The sequence below is a fragment of the Leptodactylus fuscus genome, chromosome 2, assembly GCF_031893055.1.
Source record: "Leptodactylus fuscus isolate aLepFus1 chromosome 2, aLepFus1.hap2, whole genome shotgun sequence".
Taxonomy (NCBI): domain Eukaryota; kingdom Metazoa; phylum Chordata; class Amphibia; order Anura; family Leptodactylidae; genus Leptodactylus; species Leptodactylus fuscus.
The window spans coordinates 248,324,575-248,341,134 of NC_134266.1; the positions used below are offsets into that span (position 1 = coordinate 248,324,575).

General features: G+C 44.7%; 1 protein-coding gene across 1 annotated transcript in view; it reads left to right on the top strand.

The window, feature by feature from the left end:
- Positions 1–16,560, top strand: part of BRCA2 (BRCA2 DNA repair associated) — a 37,595-nt gene that overhangs the window by 15,668 nt on the left and 5,367 nt on the right. The window contains exons 13-26 of the mRNA XM_075265990.1: positions 533–631; positions 1,178–1,247; positions 2,836–3,140; positions 4,143–4,339; positions 5,481–5,668; positions 6,030–6,200; positions 7,449–7,779; positions 7,900–8,055; positions 12,259–12,403; positions 12,984–13,105; positions 14,361–14,562; positions 14,745–14,911; positions 14,984–15,122; positions 15,678–15,934. Coding sequence (XP_075122091.1) covers positions 533–631; positions 1,178–1,247; positions 2,836–3,140; positions 4,143–4,339; positions 5,481–5,668; positions 6,030–6,200; positions 7,449–7,779; positions 7,900–8,055; positions 12,259–12,403; positions 12,984–13,105; positions 14,361–14,562; positions 14,745–14,911; positions 14,984–15,122; positions 15,678–15,934 — 2,549 coding nt within the window. The remainder of the gene's footprint in view (positions 1–532; positions 632–1,177; positions 1,248–2,835; positions 3,141–4,142; positions 4,340–5,480; positions 5,669–6,029; positions 6,201–7,448; positions 7,780–7,899; positions 8,056–12,258; positions 12,404–12,983; positions 13,106–14,360; positions 14,563–14,744; positions 14,912–14,983; positions 15,123–15,677; positions 15,935–16,560) is intronic.

Sequence of the window (16,560 nt, forward strand, 5' to 3'; positions counted from 1 at the left end):
ATGGCCGTTATTCACTGTGGTGTGAATAAGGCTTTAATCATTGGCAACAACCCCTTTAAATTTGCACTGCTAGGACCCCGGTTTTACAATTTTGGGGATAGTCAAGCTTTATTAGCTGCACAGGAAGGTGGTGCAGACAATGCATAGTAACATGTATGGTATATGCAGCCTCTATATATAAATGGTGCACATAGGGGGAATAAAGCAGAAGGTATTAGTTATTTTATATTTTTGCAAATTTTTTTATGTAGATTGTGTGCCCCATATAGGGATCACAATGTCCATTTTTTCTTCCTATCAGTACGTCTTTGTAGAATGGGAGGAAATCCACACAAACACAGGGAGAACATACAAACTCCTTGCAGATGTTGCTCCTGGCTGGATTTGAAACCAGGACTCCTTCGCTGCAAGGCTGCACTGCTAACCACTGAGCCACCATGTTGCCCCTTATTTTTGCATGTTATATGCTTTTATGTTAGTATATGAATGATGCATGGGATTGGTAAGGCAGCTGGTAACCTTTTACACACAGGAGAGCCACCAATCAAAAGACAACTTTTACCGGAATTTGATCGATCCTTGGAGAATGAATCCAAAGCCGCATTGAAGCCTCTCACAAGCAGTCCTCATGGTGGGTGTTTATTATTATGGAGCAAGGTCTAATTGGATGGGGTTTCAGTAATCTGTTTGGCTTTTTGCTGTTGCTGTATGTTTGGTCTTTTATAGTCAGTGATAGCGATGAGTGAGTAGTATTCGATTGAATACTTCGCCGCCATAGGCATGCGTGTAAGCGACCGAATACCAAGGGGTTAAGCACATCGAATATTCGATGCATTTAACTCATTGGTGTTCGGTCGCTTACACGCATACCTATGGCGGCGACGTATTCAATCGAATACTGCTCACTCATCTCTAGTTAGTGACACTGAAGACGATGGTCCATCAGGACTTGACGTGACACGAAGTCCTAGCTGTCGGACATTGGTGACATAGAAGTGCCCAGTAAGCAGGCCCTATTCCAATTTATTTAGGTTTTTGCATTGACTTCAGCATTGCACGCCATGTCCTTTCACCATTATCACTTGCCTTCAGAATTGACCAGCTCTATCTTATTTTGTGTTATTTTCTCTTTTCCTGCCCATGTTAACTCGTATTCAACCTCCCTTTCTCACTGTAGAAAGTCTGAAGGACAGGAGAAAGCACTTCTACAAGGTTCCCTTACAGCCATTATCTTCTGATCCTGCCAGGTACGAGTAGTCTCCATGATCTATGCCTACTTATAAGTTAGGACTTACCTTGCCTATTTGTACAAGGATTGGTTTTCTGCCCTCATGTTGTTTTACAGCTCTTACCTATGAAAAAAAGATGGCCATAAAAATTTACCTCTTTGAGACTTACTCTAAATTTTTGTAATGTCATCTTAAAGGGGTATGCGACCCATCTTGAGAATGCGGGTCACTCGGTCCCTGTTTTCCAGATGCTGTGAATGGAGACGTGGCTACGTGTTGTCTTCATTCAGTTCTATGGAAGTTTCGACAACTGGTTGCTCGCTTACTTGGCTATTTTTGGAACTCCGATAGAAGAGAGCAGTGTGTACCGATCTCTGTTCTCATTATGGCTACTGAACAGGGGTCTGATAAGGTTGAGCCCACAACTGTCTGACGGTTGTGGCATATCCATGACCCAGATGGGGCAAGTTCTTTAAATTTATACTCATTCTGAAGGCAGTCGGGTCCACCAAATGGAACAAAAAAGAGCATTTGTTTGTCTTTACATGAAGGGGTTCCTAGTATAAGTGCAGTAGTCAACATATTGTGATCTCTCTTAAAGTGAAATTCCCATGACTCTTGTTCACTAACCTGCAGGCTGTTGTGCTCTCTTCACTTCCTGCTTTTCTCAGCACATTGGTGGGCGGGGTTTCACTTGCACGGGATTGGTTGTAAATGAATTACCGCAGTGTGAAGCTGATGTAGCAGAGCTGGATTTGAGTCAGTTTTCATTACATAGAGAGGTAACGGACTCTGTATCTCAGCCCTTATCAGCCAAATTCAATTAAATCGACTGATAAGAGCTCAGAAATCCCGGAGCTCTCTCCTCCCCTATCTGAGAAGCTCTACTACTTATCAGACACAAACAGCTCAGAGCTGCTCCCAGCCCCTCCCCCTCCCCATGAGAGCAGGCAGCTACATCACTTGACAAATGAGCAGATAATCCCAAGGGCCATAGAAACGGAGTGTAAACAATGAAGTGAATAAATTAAGATAGCGGCCAAACAAAGCAGTTTTGATAAAGCAATGCATTTAGGAAAAGTCTTAAATCCACATAAACTAGCAGTATAGATAGGATCCTTGTGATGGGACAACCCCTTTAAGTAGTCCTCTACTCTATGGCGCAGTACCAAATAACAATTGATGCCACTACACTTGTAAGGGTAGTAAGTCAGTAGCACCAAGCCAAATCCCTCACAGGCGTTTGGTCCTACTCCTACCATTGTGGCCTATCAAGTTCAGGTTCCAATCACTTCTGTTAGGCTAAGTTCTCATATATTCTGTGTTCTCCTTTGGAGACTCCGCCGCAGAAACCGCCAGAAATAGGTGGTAAGAAAAGTCCTGCTCTCCACAGCTTTTAGTATAAATGGCGGATCCCTCGTGGACTCCATTACAGTCAGTGGTGTCCGCAGGTGACCACTGTTTTAGCGGTTTGGCTTTCTGACGTTCAGGTCCCCCGTCGCAGATGTGAACCTAGCTTTACTCATAGGAAAAGTTTGACACAGCATAAACATATCTCAGGTCTGTGAAGTAAGTAACAATTAAAGAAATGTTATTTCTTCTGCAGTTTCTTAAAAGGAAAAGAAGATTGCTTAGAATCCAGGCAAAGCGCTCCGAAACATCTTCATTCCACGGCAAATGTTTCCCATAGTGCTTTACCAACCGGTTCAAAACCTATTCCTGCAGATTGTAGAAATGACCCAAAAAACAGGACCAGAAGCGGTACTAGCTCATTTCTTATCCCTTTTAAGAAGACTATCCAGGTATCTTCAGGGGATCAAATGGTTAACTCTCCAAGATGTGAACAGGATAACACGGACAATATTCTAAGTAAAAGTCGTGTTGATGGGACATCGCAGAAGGATGGATCAGGTATCACAAATGAAATCATTAGAAGTGTTGTACATGATTAGAAAAGCACCACACAGCGCCACAACTATCCACGGGTTGTATGTGGTATTGCATATTGCCACATTTATTTTGAAGACCATTTCACACACAAGCCATGGTCATGTGTGGCGCTATTTGTAGAAGAAAGCAGTCGTGTTCTTCTATTGCTGACCAACCCCTTTAATTGCTGTCTGTACACAAACTTATGTTTGCTCATAGATACAACCTAGACATCAATTTATTGCACAAGGACTGCAGAAGATGTGCAAAATGTATTACGAAAACTGTGTTTCTTACGTCTGGGACAGTTTATTCCAATACTTTCGTTTAAAGGAATCCTATAATTGGATACCCATTTTTTCTGACTAACACGTAGGAATAGCCTTAAGAAAGGCTATTCGTCTCCTACCTTTAGATGTCTTTGCCGCGCCACCGTTCGGTAGAAATCCTGGTTTTCCGTCTTTTTGTAAATGAGTTCTCTCGCAGCACTGGGGGCGTCCCCAGTGCTGGGAGAGAACTCTCCAGCGCCGTCTCCATCTTCTTCTGGAATACCCTCTCCCTGCGTCTTCCTCCTTCCTGGGTTTCAATCTTCTAGGCATGCTCAGTCAGCTCTGCCATCAGGCCTGATGGCAGAGACGACTGCGCATGCCCGTGGCCACAAGAAAATGGCTGCTTACACAGTAAGCTGTGTAATTGGCCATTTTCTTGTGGCCGCTTATGCAGTAAGCTGGTGCAAGCGGCCATTTTCTTGTGACCACAGGGCATACGCAGTCGGTTCTGCCTGAGGCCTGATGGCAGAGCCGACTGAGCATGCTTAGAAGATTGAAACCCAGGACGAGTCAAATGATTTATGTTTAGGTTATAAAACACGTCTTAAGTAAATTTCTGCCTTGACTTCTCATGTCATACAACTTTACTATTTCCATAGAGCAACCTTATATTTAGCATACCTAGGACTGATCCTGTTTCGTGTGTTTTATTCAGGGACGGATTTCTCTGATTTGGTCCAAAATATCTTCTGTGCCAGAGATATGCAGGAGATGAGAATACGAAAGAAACAAAGACAGAAGATTAAACCACAACCTGGAACATTGTATCGGCAAAAAACCTCTTCCAACGATAAAATCAGTCTGCTGACAGCAGTGGAAGGGAGGCCTCCGACTGCACATACACCGGCTGAGGTAGAGAACCGGCGCAGCTACTATTTTGGCTCCCATGCCCACAGCTGAGGGTTCAGGCTGATGGTGTGCGAGTTTTGTAGTCAAATGTGCTCTGATGACCTCTTCTATTGATTTCAGTGGGGGGTTCCAATCCATTTTCACACAGTGGGTTAGGACCTGCTCTATAAGTATCGGAACAGAACAGAGCTTCGGAAATTAGACAATTACAACCTGACGAGACTATAGCTAAAATCAAAATTTGGGATGTTTGTAGAATCATGTAAGAGCATATAGTCCATATGGGCATGACACGATAAAAAAAACATTGGTGGCCTGAATCTTTACTTTGTAGTTCGGCACAGGATCTAATGGGGGACCACTAATAATCAGCTTGTCCTGGATTTACTGATCTCCTGTTAATAATGGGCAGGTTTCAGTGTAAGGGCGGGTTCACACCTGCGCCCGGTCTCCGCTTTCAGGTTTCCGTCTTCTACCCAAGAAACTGGACAGGAGACAGAAACCGGCAGTCATTTTTTAAACCCATTAATTTGAATGGCGTACATGTCTTCTGTCAGATTTATATGTATTAGGCACTTTTAGTACCTCTCTAGACAGTTCTGGAAAGTGTCTAGAAAAGGGGACTTGGATTAGAGAGAACTTAAAAATGCGCCAATATTTTGACACATGATGGTGGTATAAATCACTGGTACATTTGTCTGGCCTAGTTTTAAACTAAAGCTATAATTAAGATAGGAATAATAAATCTCCCCCATTATGACTAATCTGTCACTTCTTAAAGAGAACCTGTTGATCAGGTAGTTTGTAGTACATACAGGGTAAAACATGATTCCACTTCTTGTGCTGATCGCTGATGATGAGCTTTTGGACCTCTTCCCCTCTACACACTGTGAAATAATCTGAACCAAGCTTCTTTGATTGGTCAGAGTGCTCTTCCATATGTATGAATCATATGTTACGGCAATTCTGATTGGAAGAGGGGCCCTAAAGGCATCATTCCCATTGGAATGCACCCAGCACCTTCACTGCAGCTCATAGAGTAGTAGTATGTGGGCTCTGTACTATGGGCCAGTTTCAGGCTGTTTGTGTTCTAGCCATTGGCATTTCCCAGTTGGAGTGGGCACTTATGTTTCTCTTCTTCCAGCTGTACAGATGCGGTGTTATAAAGAATCACATTGGAATTAACAGTGAAAGAGCGAGACACTTTGAGTTCCACTGTCTGGATTATTACACTAGGGATTGTTTCTTATCCGAAGGCGGAGTGCAGATTGGCGATGGCGGCTGGCTCGTACCCACTGATAAACTAACCGCTGGCAGAGAGGAAATCTACAGGTGGGGATGGATCGGACATGTCACATAGGAAAAGACCTATATTAACTTTCTGATATCAGTCTCCATAATGAATGCATTTGCATCACACTCTTGTAAAACCATAGCAATGGAGACCAAAGAGAAGCTGCTAAATCTCAATATTATGGACTGGATTATTTTCCTGCTGTCAGAATAGCGACCTCTGTGGCTGTTGGATATTTATAGACTTGTATCCAGTGACCGTTCTGGTTTATTTCTCCCATAAACAGACAAGATTCTGTATTTTCTTATATTTTACATGCATATTCTGATCACTGTAGGTTAGATTTCCCAGGGCTCTGTATAACTATAGTCTTGCTAACCAGTGTCCATTGCTCTACAGATCTCTGTGTGACACTCCAGGAGTGGATCCCAAGCTGATCAGTCCAGAATGGATGTACAATCACTACCGATGGATTGTATGGAAACTGGCAGCCATGGAAGTGATGTTCCCAAAGATCTTTGCCAACAGATGCCTGACCCCAGACAGAGTGCTCTTACAGCTCAAGTACAGGTATAGTATTACTGACGCCCACTCCTCTTTTACCTTTGATCACTATATATTAAAGGGGATGTCCAGTATTTGGAGCAACTTCTGATTCGGGTGTAAAAGGGGAAAAAAAGACTTTCTCTCCTGTCCCTGGCGCTATATTGTTCGCTCCCTGTCTTCTTTTTCTTGTGCCTGGGCTCACAGTGCTGGAAGCTACAAGGCTCATGTTACCACTGGGACCAATGACTGACCTGATGGTCACTGGAGAGGGAAAAGTGACATCACTTGGATACATCATCGTTTCCCCGCAAAGGCCATAGAGTGGTCTCACCGGCTATGTGAGCCTCATGGCTATCAGTGCTGCAAGCCCCAGCATGTGAAGTAAAGGGAGACGGGGAGTGGACAATGGAGCGTCAGTAATTTTGCTCTTATAGCCATCTCAGCTGCCCTACAGGTTACTTCAGATCCTGGACCACCCCTTTAATTTTACAGATGTGCTACTGTCCTGTAATGTAGAATTAATCACATAAATCTTACCGTTCAGTCTTGGATAAAGATGTACTTTGGCCAAACCCACCTATTTCAGAGGGCCTAGCCCATAATCTAACATGTAAGAGGTTCTCCTGACACTCCTCCAATGGGGGATTCAATTGCCCAATCCTTTTGTTTCTTACAAGATAAGCTGCCACTAGAGCTGTCCGACAGCAGCTTTCCCCCCTCCCTGTTTAAAGCATATACACTCGGCTGAGCCAAACATGTATGTGTATAGGGAAGTCAGGCAGGAAAGCTGAATGCCAACAAGCAGTTTAATTGGGGTAATAAGTGTTGTCAGGTAAGGTTCGCTAGGAAACTACTTCTCTCCATGGCAAACCAATAATATCCGGTCCTTCTTTCCACCCCAGAACCCTAGTGTCTGCCACAGTGATCATCTATTACTTAGTCAATGGATGCCTTGAGAACTTCTGACATCTGACAACTAAAATCTATGTACTATTCTCCCCTCACCCCCCCCCCCCCCCCCATCTTTTGTAACCAGTTCAGACCTTGCTAGTTGAATGCGGATGCTCTAAGATAATCTATCCAGTAAGGGTTAATCCCAGTTTATGTGGAATAGATTGTTTTTACTTTTCCATTTGCTGGGCAGATTGGTGATGACAGCGCCGCACGCAGTCACCATTACGGAAGCTTAATGGCTCAGAAACCAGGGCGAACATTACGGCTGGAAACTGATGTTATTGCGCCATTTACTGACAATAAACTTGTCTTTTTTAGATATGATGTGGAAATTGATAAATGTCAGCGATCTGCTGTCAGGAAGATAATGGAGAGAGATGACACTGCGGCGAAGACACTGGTTCTCTGCATTTCTAAAATCCTTACATTAGGAAGCAGTGAAGCCAGTGATACAAAGCAGACGTGTGCTGTCCTAGAGGTGACTGACGGCTGGTATGGGATCAAGGCCCTCCTGGACCAGGCACTCACATCTCTGCTAAAGAAGGAGCGTCTGTTCATAGGTCAGAAGATCATAGTACACGGAGCAGAACTGGTGGGCTCAGATGAGGCGTGTACACCCCTGGAGGCGCCCGAGTCTTTAATGCTAAAGGTAGTGTGATATCACACACAGTGTATTGATGGTTGCATAAGCATGGTATGCGTGAAAGAAAAGTGCATGTCTGTGTAAAGGAAACCTTCTATAGATGTATATCTGACCATTGTTTTTCAGATTGCAGGTAACAGCACCCGGCCCGCTCGCTGGTACGCCCGGCTTGGATATTTTCATGACCCCAGACCTTTCTGCCTCCGTCTGTCCTCGCTGCTGGCTGAAGGTGGCATAGTGGGGTGTGTTGATGTTCTCATACAAAGGATTTACCCCATGCAGGTATGATCCAGGCTGAACTTTCTTCTCATTGTTTTATAATGTTAATGTTATTTATAGCATAAACACAGGAACGCAGCCACAGCACAACAGCTTCCTGCCCAAAATATCTCCTGCTGTCTTTAACAAAGACTTAAAGTCTCGGCTTTTCTGCTTTACTAAATCTGCAGCTTTTTTATTTTTGTGTGTCAGATCTTATAAACACATTCTAAACTTGCCCATATCCTTATATACTGCCCAAGGAATTAAAGGGGTTTTCTGGCATCAAATGCATTTCATACTGATGACTTGTCCATCAGTATCTGATCTTTGGGAGTCTGACACTAGGACCCCACACAGATCAGTTGTTCGATGCTGGAAGCTACAGCAGTGGACAGGGAAGCAGAAGCAGTCTGCTCATAATAATAAAAATTATTTATATAGCGCCAACATATTCCGCAGCGTTGTACAATTTGTAGGGTTCAAATACAGACAGAAAGATACATTACAAAGAGTCACTTCACACACTGGGACTGAGGGCCCTGCTCACAGGAGCTTACAATCTATGAGGTAGAGGGGGTGACACAAGAGGTAGCAGGGGTGGCATTGCTTATACAGGGGTCAGACACTTTTGTAATAGAGGTGACTGTCATTACATAAACATAAGACTTTATGAGCCGTCAGCAGTCGTGTCCTTTAACATGTGGATGGTGCCTGGACATATAAAGTTAGCCTGAAATGGCATCATATTGTGGGGTAATGTGGGAGCGGGGACAGAGGAGGGTTAATTTTAGGGAATCTAATTATAGTACGGAAGGGTTTACATTAGGAATTGTGATAGGCCTGTCTGATAAGATGCGTCTTTAGTTTGCACTTTAATCAGTAAAAATTGGGAATTAATCTGATTGTCCGGGGTAGAGCATTCCAGAGAAGTGCAGCTCGGGAGAAGTCTTGTATACGAGCATGGGAGGTTCTGATAATAGAGGATGTAAGTGTTAGGTCATTGAGTGAGCGGAGAACACGGGTTGGGCGGTAGACAGAGATGAGGGAGGAAATGTAGGGAGGTGCGGCATTATGGAGAGCCTTGTGGATGAGAGTGATAACTTTATATTTTATTCTATAATGAATAGGCAGCCAATGTAGTGACTGGCACAGACCAGAGGCATCGCTGTAGCGTCTAGACTGATAGATGAGCCTGGCCGCTGCATTCAGAATAGATTGTAGAGGGGAGAGTTTAGTAAGGGGAAGACCTCAAGTAATAAGAGCAGAGCTGCAGTAACCTAGCACAACCAATACAGACTGGATGAGGCTTCAGTTCCACTTCTGTTACTTAAATAGGAGCTGTCTGCATCTGCTCGCCATCCACTACTATAACTTCTGTCACCTGGGGGCTGCAGAAAGTCCGTTTTGTGCAGGTTCTGGGTTCCATAGCTCAACATGTGACCTATCAGTGTAAAAATAGCATTTCAGGCCAGAAAACCATTTAAAAGTACCGTATTTTTCGGACTATAAGACGCACTTTTTCCCCCCAAATTTCGGAGGAAAATGAGGGTGCGTCTTATAGTCCGAATGTGGGTGGAGGAGTGGGTTTGCAGCATGGCCGCGCTACTGCCACCGCTGGTTTTCTTCAGCGGCAGTAGCGCGGCAATCTGCAGGCCCCGGCAGCTAAGACAGTCCCCGGCATCTGCTGTAATAGACCGGCGGATGCCGGGGAGTGTCTTAGCTGCCGGTGCCTGCAGATTGCCGCGCTACTGCCACCGCTGGTTTTCTTCAGCGGCAGGAGTGTGACAATACTGCAGGCCCCGGCAGCTAAGACACTCCCTGGCATCCGCCGGTCTATTACAGCAGCATTACAGCAATCTGCAGGGACTGTCTTAGCTGCCGGGGCCTGCAGATTGTCACGCTCCTGCCGCTGAAGAAAACCAGCGGTGGCAGTAGCGCGGCCATGCTGCAAATCCGCTCCTCCTCCGCAGGTCCCGGCAGTCAGTTAGCCCCCCCCCACGGCCCCATACCTTTAGTGATGCAGGCCGGCTCCTGCACGGCAAGGCCGCAGGAGCCGACCTGTTCCGATGACAGCCGGGAGCCTAATGAAGGCTCCGAAGCCTGTCATAGATATATATTACTATCGCGGCTGGTCTATGACCCTCCGCGATAGTAATGTATAGAATCTCCCATAGACGGCAATACACTTGTATTGCCGTCTATGGGACTTGCAATCAAATGATTGCAGGTTCAAGCCCCCTAGGCGGGGGATAAAAAAAAACCCACTTAAAAAAAATATAATAAAAAATAAAATAAATAAAAGTTCACCTCCTTTCCCTAGAATACATATAAAAGTATAACATTACTGTGAAACATACACATTAGGTATCCCTGTGTCTGAAAATGCCCGGTCTACTAATATTTTTATGTACAGTGGACGTCAAAATCAAAAGTGCTAAACTGCCGGGTTTTTCTCTCTGTTTTGCCTCTGAATTAAATAAAAGGTGATCTAAGCAATAAACATTTCCCAAAATGGTATATCTAAAAAAGTACAGCTGGCCCCACAAAAAAAACGCCCTATACATCCCCGTACAGCTGCAGGGTCACCTGTCAATGTGGCCTTGCAGCTGTTCCAAAACTACAACTCCCATATATTAAATATTTTACCATTTTTTGCCTGAAAATTTTTTTTCCCTATTTTTCTCCTCTAAAACCTGGGTGCGTCTTATAGTCCGAAAAATACGGTAAGCAGCAGCTGTATGCAGATATGTTGTGCATGTCTTTGCCGGGTGTATCTGCAGACTGCACGCCGTTCCCCTGCAAAGGCATCATTACTTTTCTCCTACTTGATGCCATGGGGTGGAGCAGAGCCCTGTCCAGCACTTGTCTGCTCTAGGGCCTATGAGTTTGTGTGACTGCTGGAGTTACTGCCGTGTGTGAGATTTCCCCGCCTTTTTGGAGTCAGACTCTGTATAATATGCAGTGATTGTCATCCCACCTTTTACTAAATCCTGCTTATTGAATGGCTCTGCACATGTGTTGTCCCAGACCAGGCCCTATGATAAACCAGTATAAGATGTTATAGGACACTGATGGGGATGGGTCTACACGGTGCATCAAAACAGACTCATCTTCTCAAGCAGCGGAGATCCCATTGCCTACATTCTCCCAGATCAGTATTTTATAGCTTGTCCTAACATTCAGCCCCTCCTCACTCCTCTTGGCCGTGTTCATACTGTGGAATGTGGCGCTGACTTAGGCCAATTTCATCTCAAAATCAGTGTCAAATTCCACCCCCAAATCTGCCTCCTGAATACAGTAAGAAGCAGGAAGCTGAAAAAATAAGTGTTCTGCTCAGACTTGCCACAGATCCTTCAGCTGATTCAGCCATGTCACTGACTAGGCCCATTCATCTGAGATTAATCCGTGAGTGAAAACTGTGGCGGAAAGCCGGAGTATGGAATTGAAAGAGGAATTTGAGGTGGAAGTCCGCCTCAAATTCCCCTTCCATTTCTGTTGTGTGAACATACACTTAGGCTGGGGACGCATGTGAGACAAGCCACTGAATAAATTCTACAGCATTTTCCACTGAAAGCTGCCATGGCAAGACTCTTGTGAAATCCGGGCACCTGCAGGAATCTAGGAGGGTCTCCTGGAGCTTTCATGCTTTGTATTGCTGTAATTGACATGTTGTGGATTTAAAGGAGATGTTTGGAGACAGCGTTTTACCAGTTTCTGTCCCAGGGTCTGTCAGTGCGCCACGTCGAGCTTGTTCCAATACAGGGTCATGTGATTGGGACCAGCGCCTGAGTTTGATCCACCTCCTCTCCGTGTTCAGGAGATGGGGGCTACCATTACTAGCTAGTCTACTATCCCTTATAATACAGGTAATACACACCAAACACAGGGAGAAGGCAGAGCGACTAAGGTACTGGTTCCTACAAAATAACTCTGAATCCGAATCAGCCCAGATGTGCAGGAGACAGAATGCAGGACCCGAAATAGGTACAATTTAGTCTCTGGAGAGCCCCTTTAACCTGCAGCACGGGTGACTTTAGGCTGTAGATTTTAGTCACAGTATGAGGATCTGATATGAGATTTGTTTCGGTCTCATCCACCATTCTGCTTATTTTCATGGCAGTGGACAAGCCTACGGATAGCTGGCAGCGGCGCCCCGCTGTATCACTTGTATACCCCCACTGTTAATCTGGTTCTGAATACCCAAATGTCTGTCTTTATACACAGTGGATGGAAAAAATGGGCAATGGGACGTACGTGTTTCGCAATGAGCGAGCAGAAGAAAGGGAGGCAGAAAGACACTCGGCCAAGAAGCAGAAGAGCCTTGAAGTCTTGTATGTGCGGATACAGGAGGAATATGAAAAGCAGCAAGGTAGGAATACGTACCTATAAAGTTATCCCGGAAGAGACCACACATGGACGTATGCAATGTAATGGCTTTCAAATAAAGTTATTTTTTCTAAAGCTCTTATGAGCTGATGTGATGAAAAATGGCCGCTTATGTAGTTGGTTTTTACATCGTTGAAGGGAAAAAAAAAGCTGGGATTATGAATTGTATGAACCATGATATTCTGAGCAGATGTAGTGTATGGAGAGACGTGTGGGCCGGCGCTCTCATCTTTCATACATGACTTTGGTTTACCCGCTGTTATACACATAGAAAGCTATTCTTAGGGGAATACAAGGAGAAAACATCATTTAATTCAGGTGACCCTAACCGATCTGTCTGCAGGGCTGGGTGCTAATGACATTCCCTTTAATGAAGTAAAAGTGTAATAATTTGTTGTATGAGGATAAGTGGGGTTAGAACCCATGAATGATTTGGGTCCTGTATCTTGTTATATTTCTATTCATTATAGTGAATGACCATAACGTACCTGTACTAATGTAAGATGACACATATTCAGCTACTTCATAGCGTTATAATCATACAGATATATTTCCTCTTGTAGTGTGCGCAGGGAAAAAAAGATCCAGACGTCAGTCTTTAAGTGAACCGCAGATCCGGGCCCTCCAGGACGGCGCCGAGCTCTACGAAGCTCTTCAGAATGAGTCTGACCCCAGCTACCTTGAGGTACAGTATGACTTGTGACCTACATGTATAGGACAATGAGAAGATGAGCTGCAGCGCTGTCAATGACAAGTACCTGTCATTAGATGGCAGCACGACAGGTCTAAGCATATGGAAAATCTTCATGCAGTAAATGTGGAGATCTGATTTGGCATCTTTTTTTTTTTTTTTAAATGTAGATTGTGAGCCCCATATAGAGCTCACAATGTACATTTTTTCCCTATCAGTATGTCTTTTTTTGGAATATGGGATGGAAATCCACGCAAACACGGGGAGAACATACAAACTCCTTGCAGATGGTTTTTTGCCCTTGGCGGGATTTGAACACCAGGACTCCAGCGCTGCAAGGCTGCAATGCTAACCACTGAGCCACCGTGTGGCCCCCTGATTTGGCATCTTATCCTCTATATTGACCAGACGTGTGTTACACAATTGGCTATGGCCTGTTACGTGCTGATTTCTTTCCTTATAGCCACAGTGACCAGGTCCAGTTATAGATTGCTGCATCGTGACATGTAACACATTGTTATAGTATATTCCTGTACGTCTTGTACCATCCTTCAGAGGACATATGGTACAGCATTGTATAACCAGGGCTAGGACGTATTCTATACTTATCACCACAGTATTGGCTGCACTATATAGCAGATAGCACATTCCATGTGAACCGGCAGATGCAGGATCTTCTAAAGCAGTGTCGAACGAACAGGGAACAATTGTGACACTTGTCTATAAAGACGAAAACGATACTGATCATCTATCCAGGGGATAGGCGGCGAGTGTCTGTTTGTTGGAGGTGCCACTGTAGGACACCACTGATAATAAGAACCGGAGTCCTGAGGCCTATTCTGCCACAATGCACGAACACAGTGAGGAGTTTACCAGTGGCAGTGGTCAGTCTGTAAGAATCCTGGAAAATACAAGGCTGTTCACATCACTATAAAAGGGTTTTTCCATTAAAGACATATCTCTAGGGGACCGACTGCTGGGCCCAAAAAAAATCAGGAGACCAAAGTTCTCCCTGCAACCTCCAAGTGAATGAAGAACCATTGTGCTTGTGTGACCGACGTCCCATTCACTGCTCCGGGGCTGCCAGAGATTGCAGTCCATAGTGAGTGGCGTATGAGTGAGGCGTGCACACTGGTCGCTGCATTCAGAGGAAGGATCTCCTCATCTCTAGGGTGTTCAGCAGTCGGACCTCCACCCATGTGACACTCATGTGACCACTTTCTTGATACTAATGTTTCCCCTTTCACAGTCTTGTCTTAGTAGTGATCAGCTGAGGGCCCTAAATCATCACCGACAATTATTACATGACCAGCGGCACGCTCAGATCCAGGCCGAATTCAGGAAAGCCATTGAATCCTCCGAACAGGAAGCTGGGAGCAGTACACGCAGGGATGTGACTCCAGTGTGGAAGATACGCATTGTGGATTACAGAGAGCAAGACTCTACCGCAGGTTCGTTTCCAATCACAACATCCTTTTCTTTCATAATTAAGAATCCAGACTACCTTACATTATTCCCAAATGCCAAATCCAGATGATATAACTTCTAGGAGGCCCTGTTAAAGGCATTGTGAGAAAACGCTTTGCACTTTAATATAATAACGTATGTTCTGTACTTTATATCCCATGTGCAGGCTACATGTTAAACATATGGCGGCCATTACCCGATGTAGTGTCACTGCTAAAGGAAGGAGGGCGCTTCAAGATCTATCAGCTGGCAGCATCACAGTCCAAAGCAAAATCAGAGACCGCTGCGGTGCAGCTGACCGCCACCAAAAAGACACAATTCCAACAACTCCAGGTGAGAGGGGCTGCAATATGAGCCATCACTGGGGGTCCGATCCTGCACGTACTGACTAGTGAATGTTATCAGCCCCTACAGGACGTCCTCGAGCAGATCTACACCGAGAGACAAGTGACAGAGTTAGGTCAATTCCTGGAGCCCCATTTCACAGCTGCATATGGAGAAGTGGATGTGGTGGGGCTGGTGATCTCCTCACAGCAGAAACCAGGTAGGATCACACAGAAAGAGGATAAGGAAGCGATTTTATTCCAACAGGTCTGCCCCAAATCGGTTATGTGGTCTGGAGGTTTTCCTATAAGGCTCGGAGAACTTGCATATCAGGTTTGGGCCTTATGTGTAGGATGCATAAACACTTACGTACAATTATATATCAAGGCGGCAAATGGATTGAACCATATATGGGTCAAAAAGGTAAATGAATGCCTTAAGGATATTTACACAGACCCAGTGGGGCCGTTTAGACCTCAGTGTGCCCAAGAAACGTATTGTCCATGGAGCAAACTCTCCTATTCAAGGTCTACATCAGCATGAAAAAATGGACAGGACACACATGAAATCCTTGTGCCGTCCATTTTTCATGGATATGTTACTAACCTGGAAGAACAAAGTGACGCCAGAAAATGTGGCTAAGACTTGTCCACTGCTCTCCATTCAGACTCCTGTTTGCAGCCTTGGAGTAAGGAGGGACAGGAGGCTTGAGTTTCCCAATTCTTGTGGTCGCTGGTGAGAATATAATAAACTCTATGAAATATTAACATTTTAGGTGCTGCCCCGCTGGTTTATTTGTCGGATGAAATGTGCAACATTGTGGCCCTGAAGTTGTATACAGATCTGGGACAACTGGCCCTGGAGGAGCTCACCAGACCGGGCGTCTTCATCGCTGCTGTTAACCTGCGCTGGAGGTCGGAGTACATGGCTGGAGTTCCTGTAGTGTTTGCCGGAGATCTGTCCTTTATTGCAGCAAATCCCAAAGAGCATCACGTACAAAGAGCTATACAGAAACTTCGGCAGTCCATACAGGTATGTGAAGGTTATGCCAGTATCATACATGCCTCTGTATGTAATGTGTTCACATTGTGTAATATATATATATATATATATATATATATATATATATATAGTGGGGCAAAAAAGTATTTAGTCAGTCACCAATATTGCAAGTTCCACCACTTAAAGAGATGAGAGGCGTCTGTAATTTACACCATAGGCAGACCTCAACTATGAGAAAACAAATCCAGAAAATCACATTGTCAGATTTTGTAAGAATTTATTTGCCAATTATGGTGGAAAATAAGTATTTGGTCAGTAACAAAATTTCATCTCACTACTTTGTTATATATTCTTTGTTGGCAATGACAGAGGTCAAACGTTTTCTGTAAGTCTTCACAAGGTTGGCACACACTGTTGTTGGTATGTTGGCCCATTCCTCCATGCAGATCTCCTCTAGAGCAGTGATGTTTTGGGGCTGTCACTTGGCAACACGGACTTTCAACTCCCTCCAAAGGTTTTCTATAGGGTTGAGATCTGGAGACTGGCTAGGCCACTCCAGGACCTTGAAATGCTTCTTACAAAGCCACTCCTTCGTTGCCCTGGCGGTGTGCTTTGGATCATTGTCATGTTGAAAGACCCAGCCACGTTTCATCTTC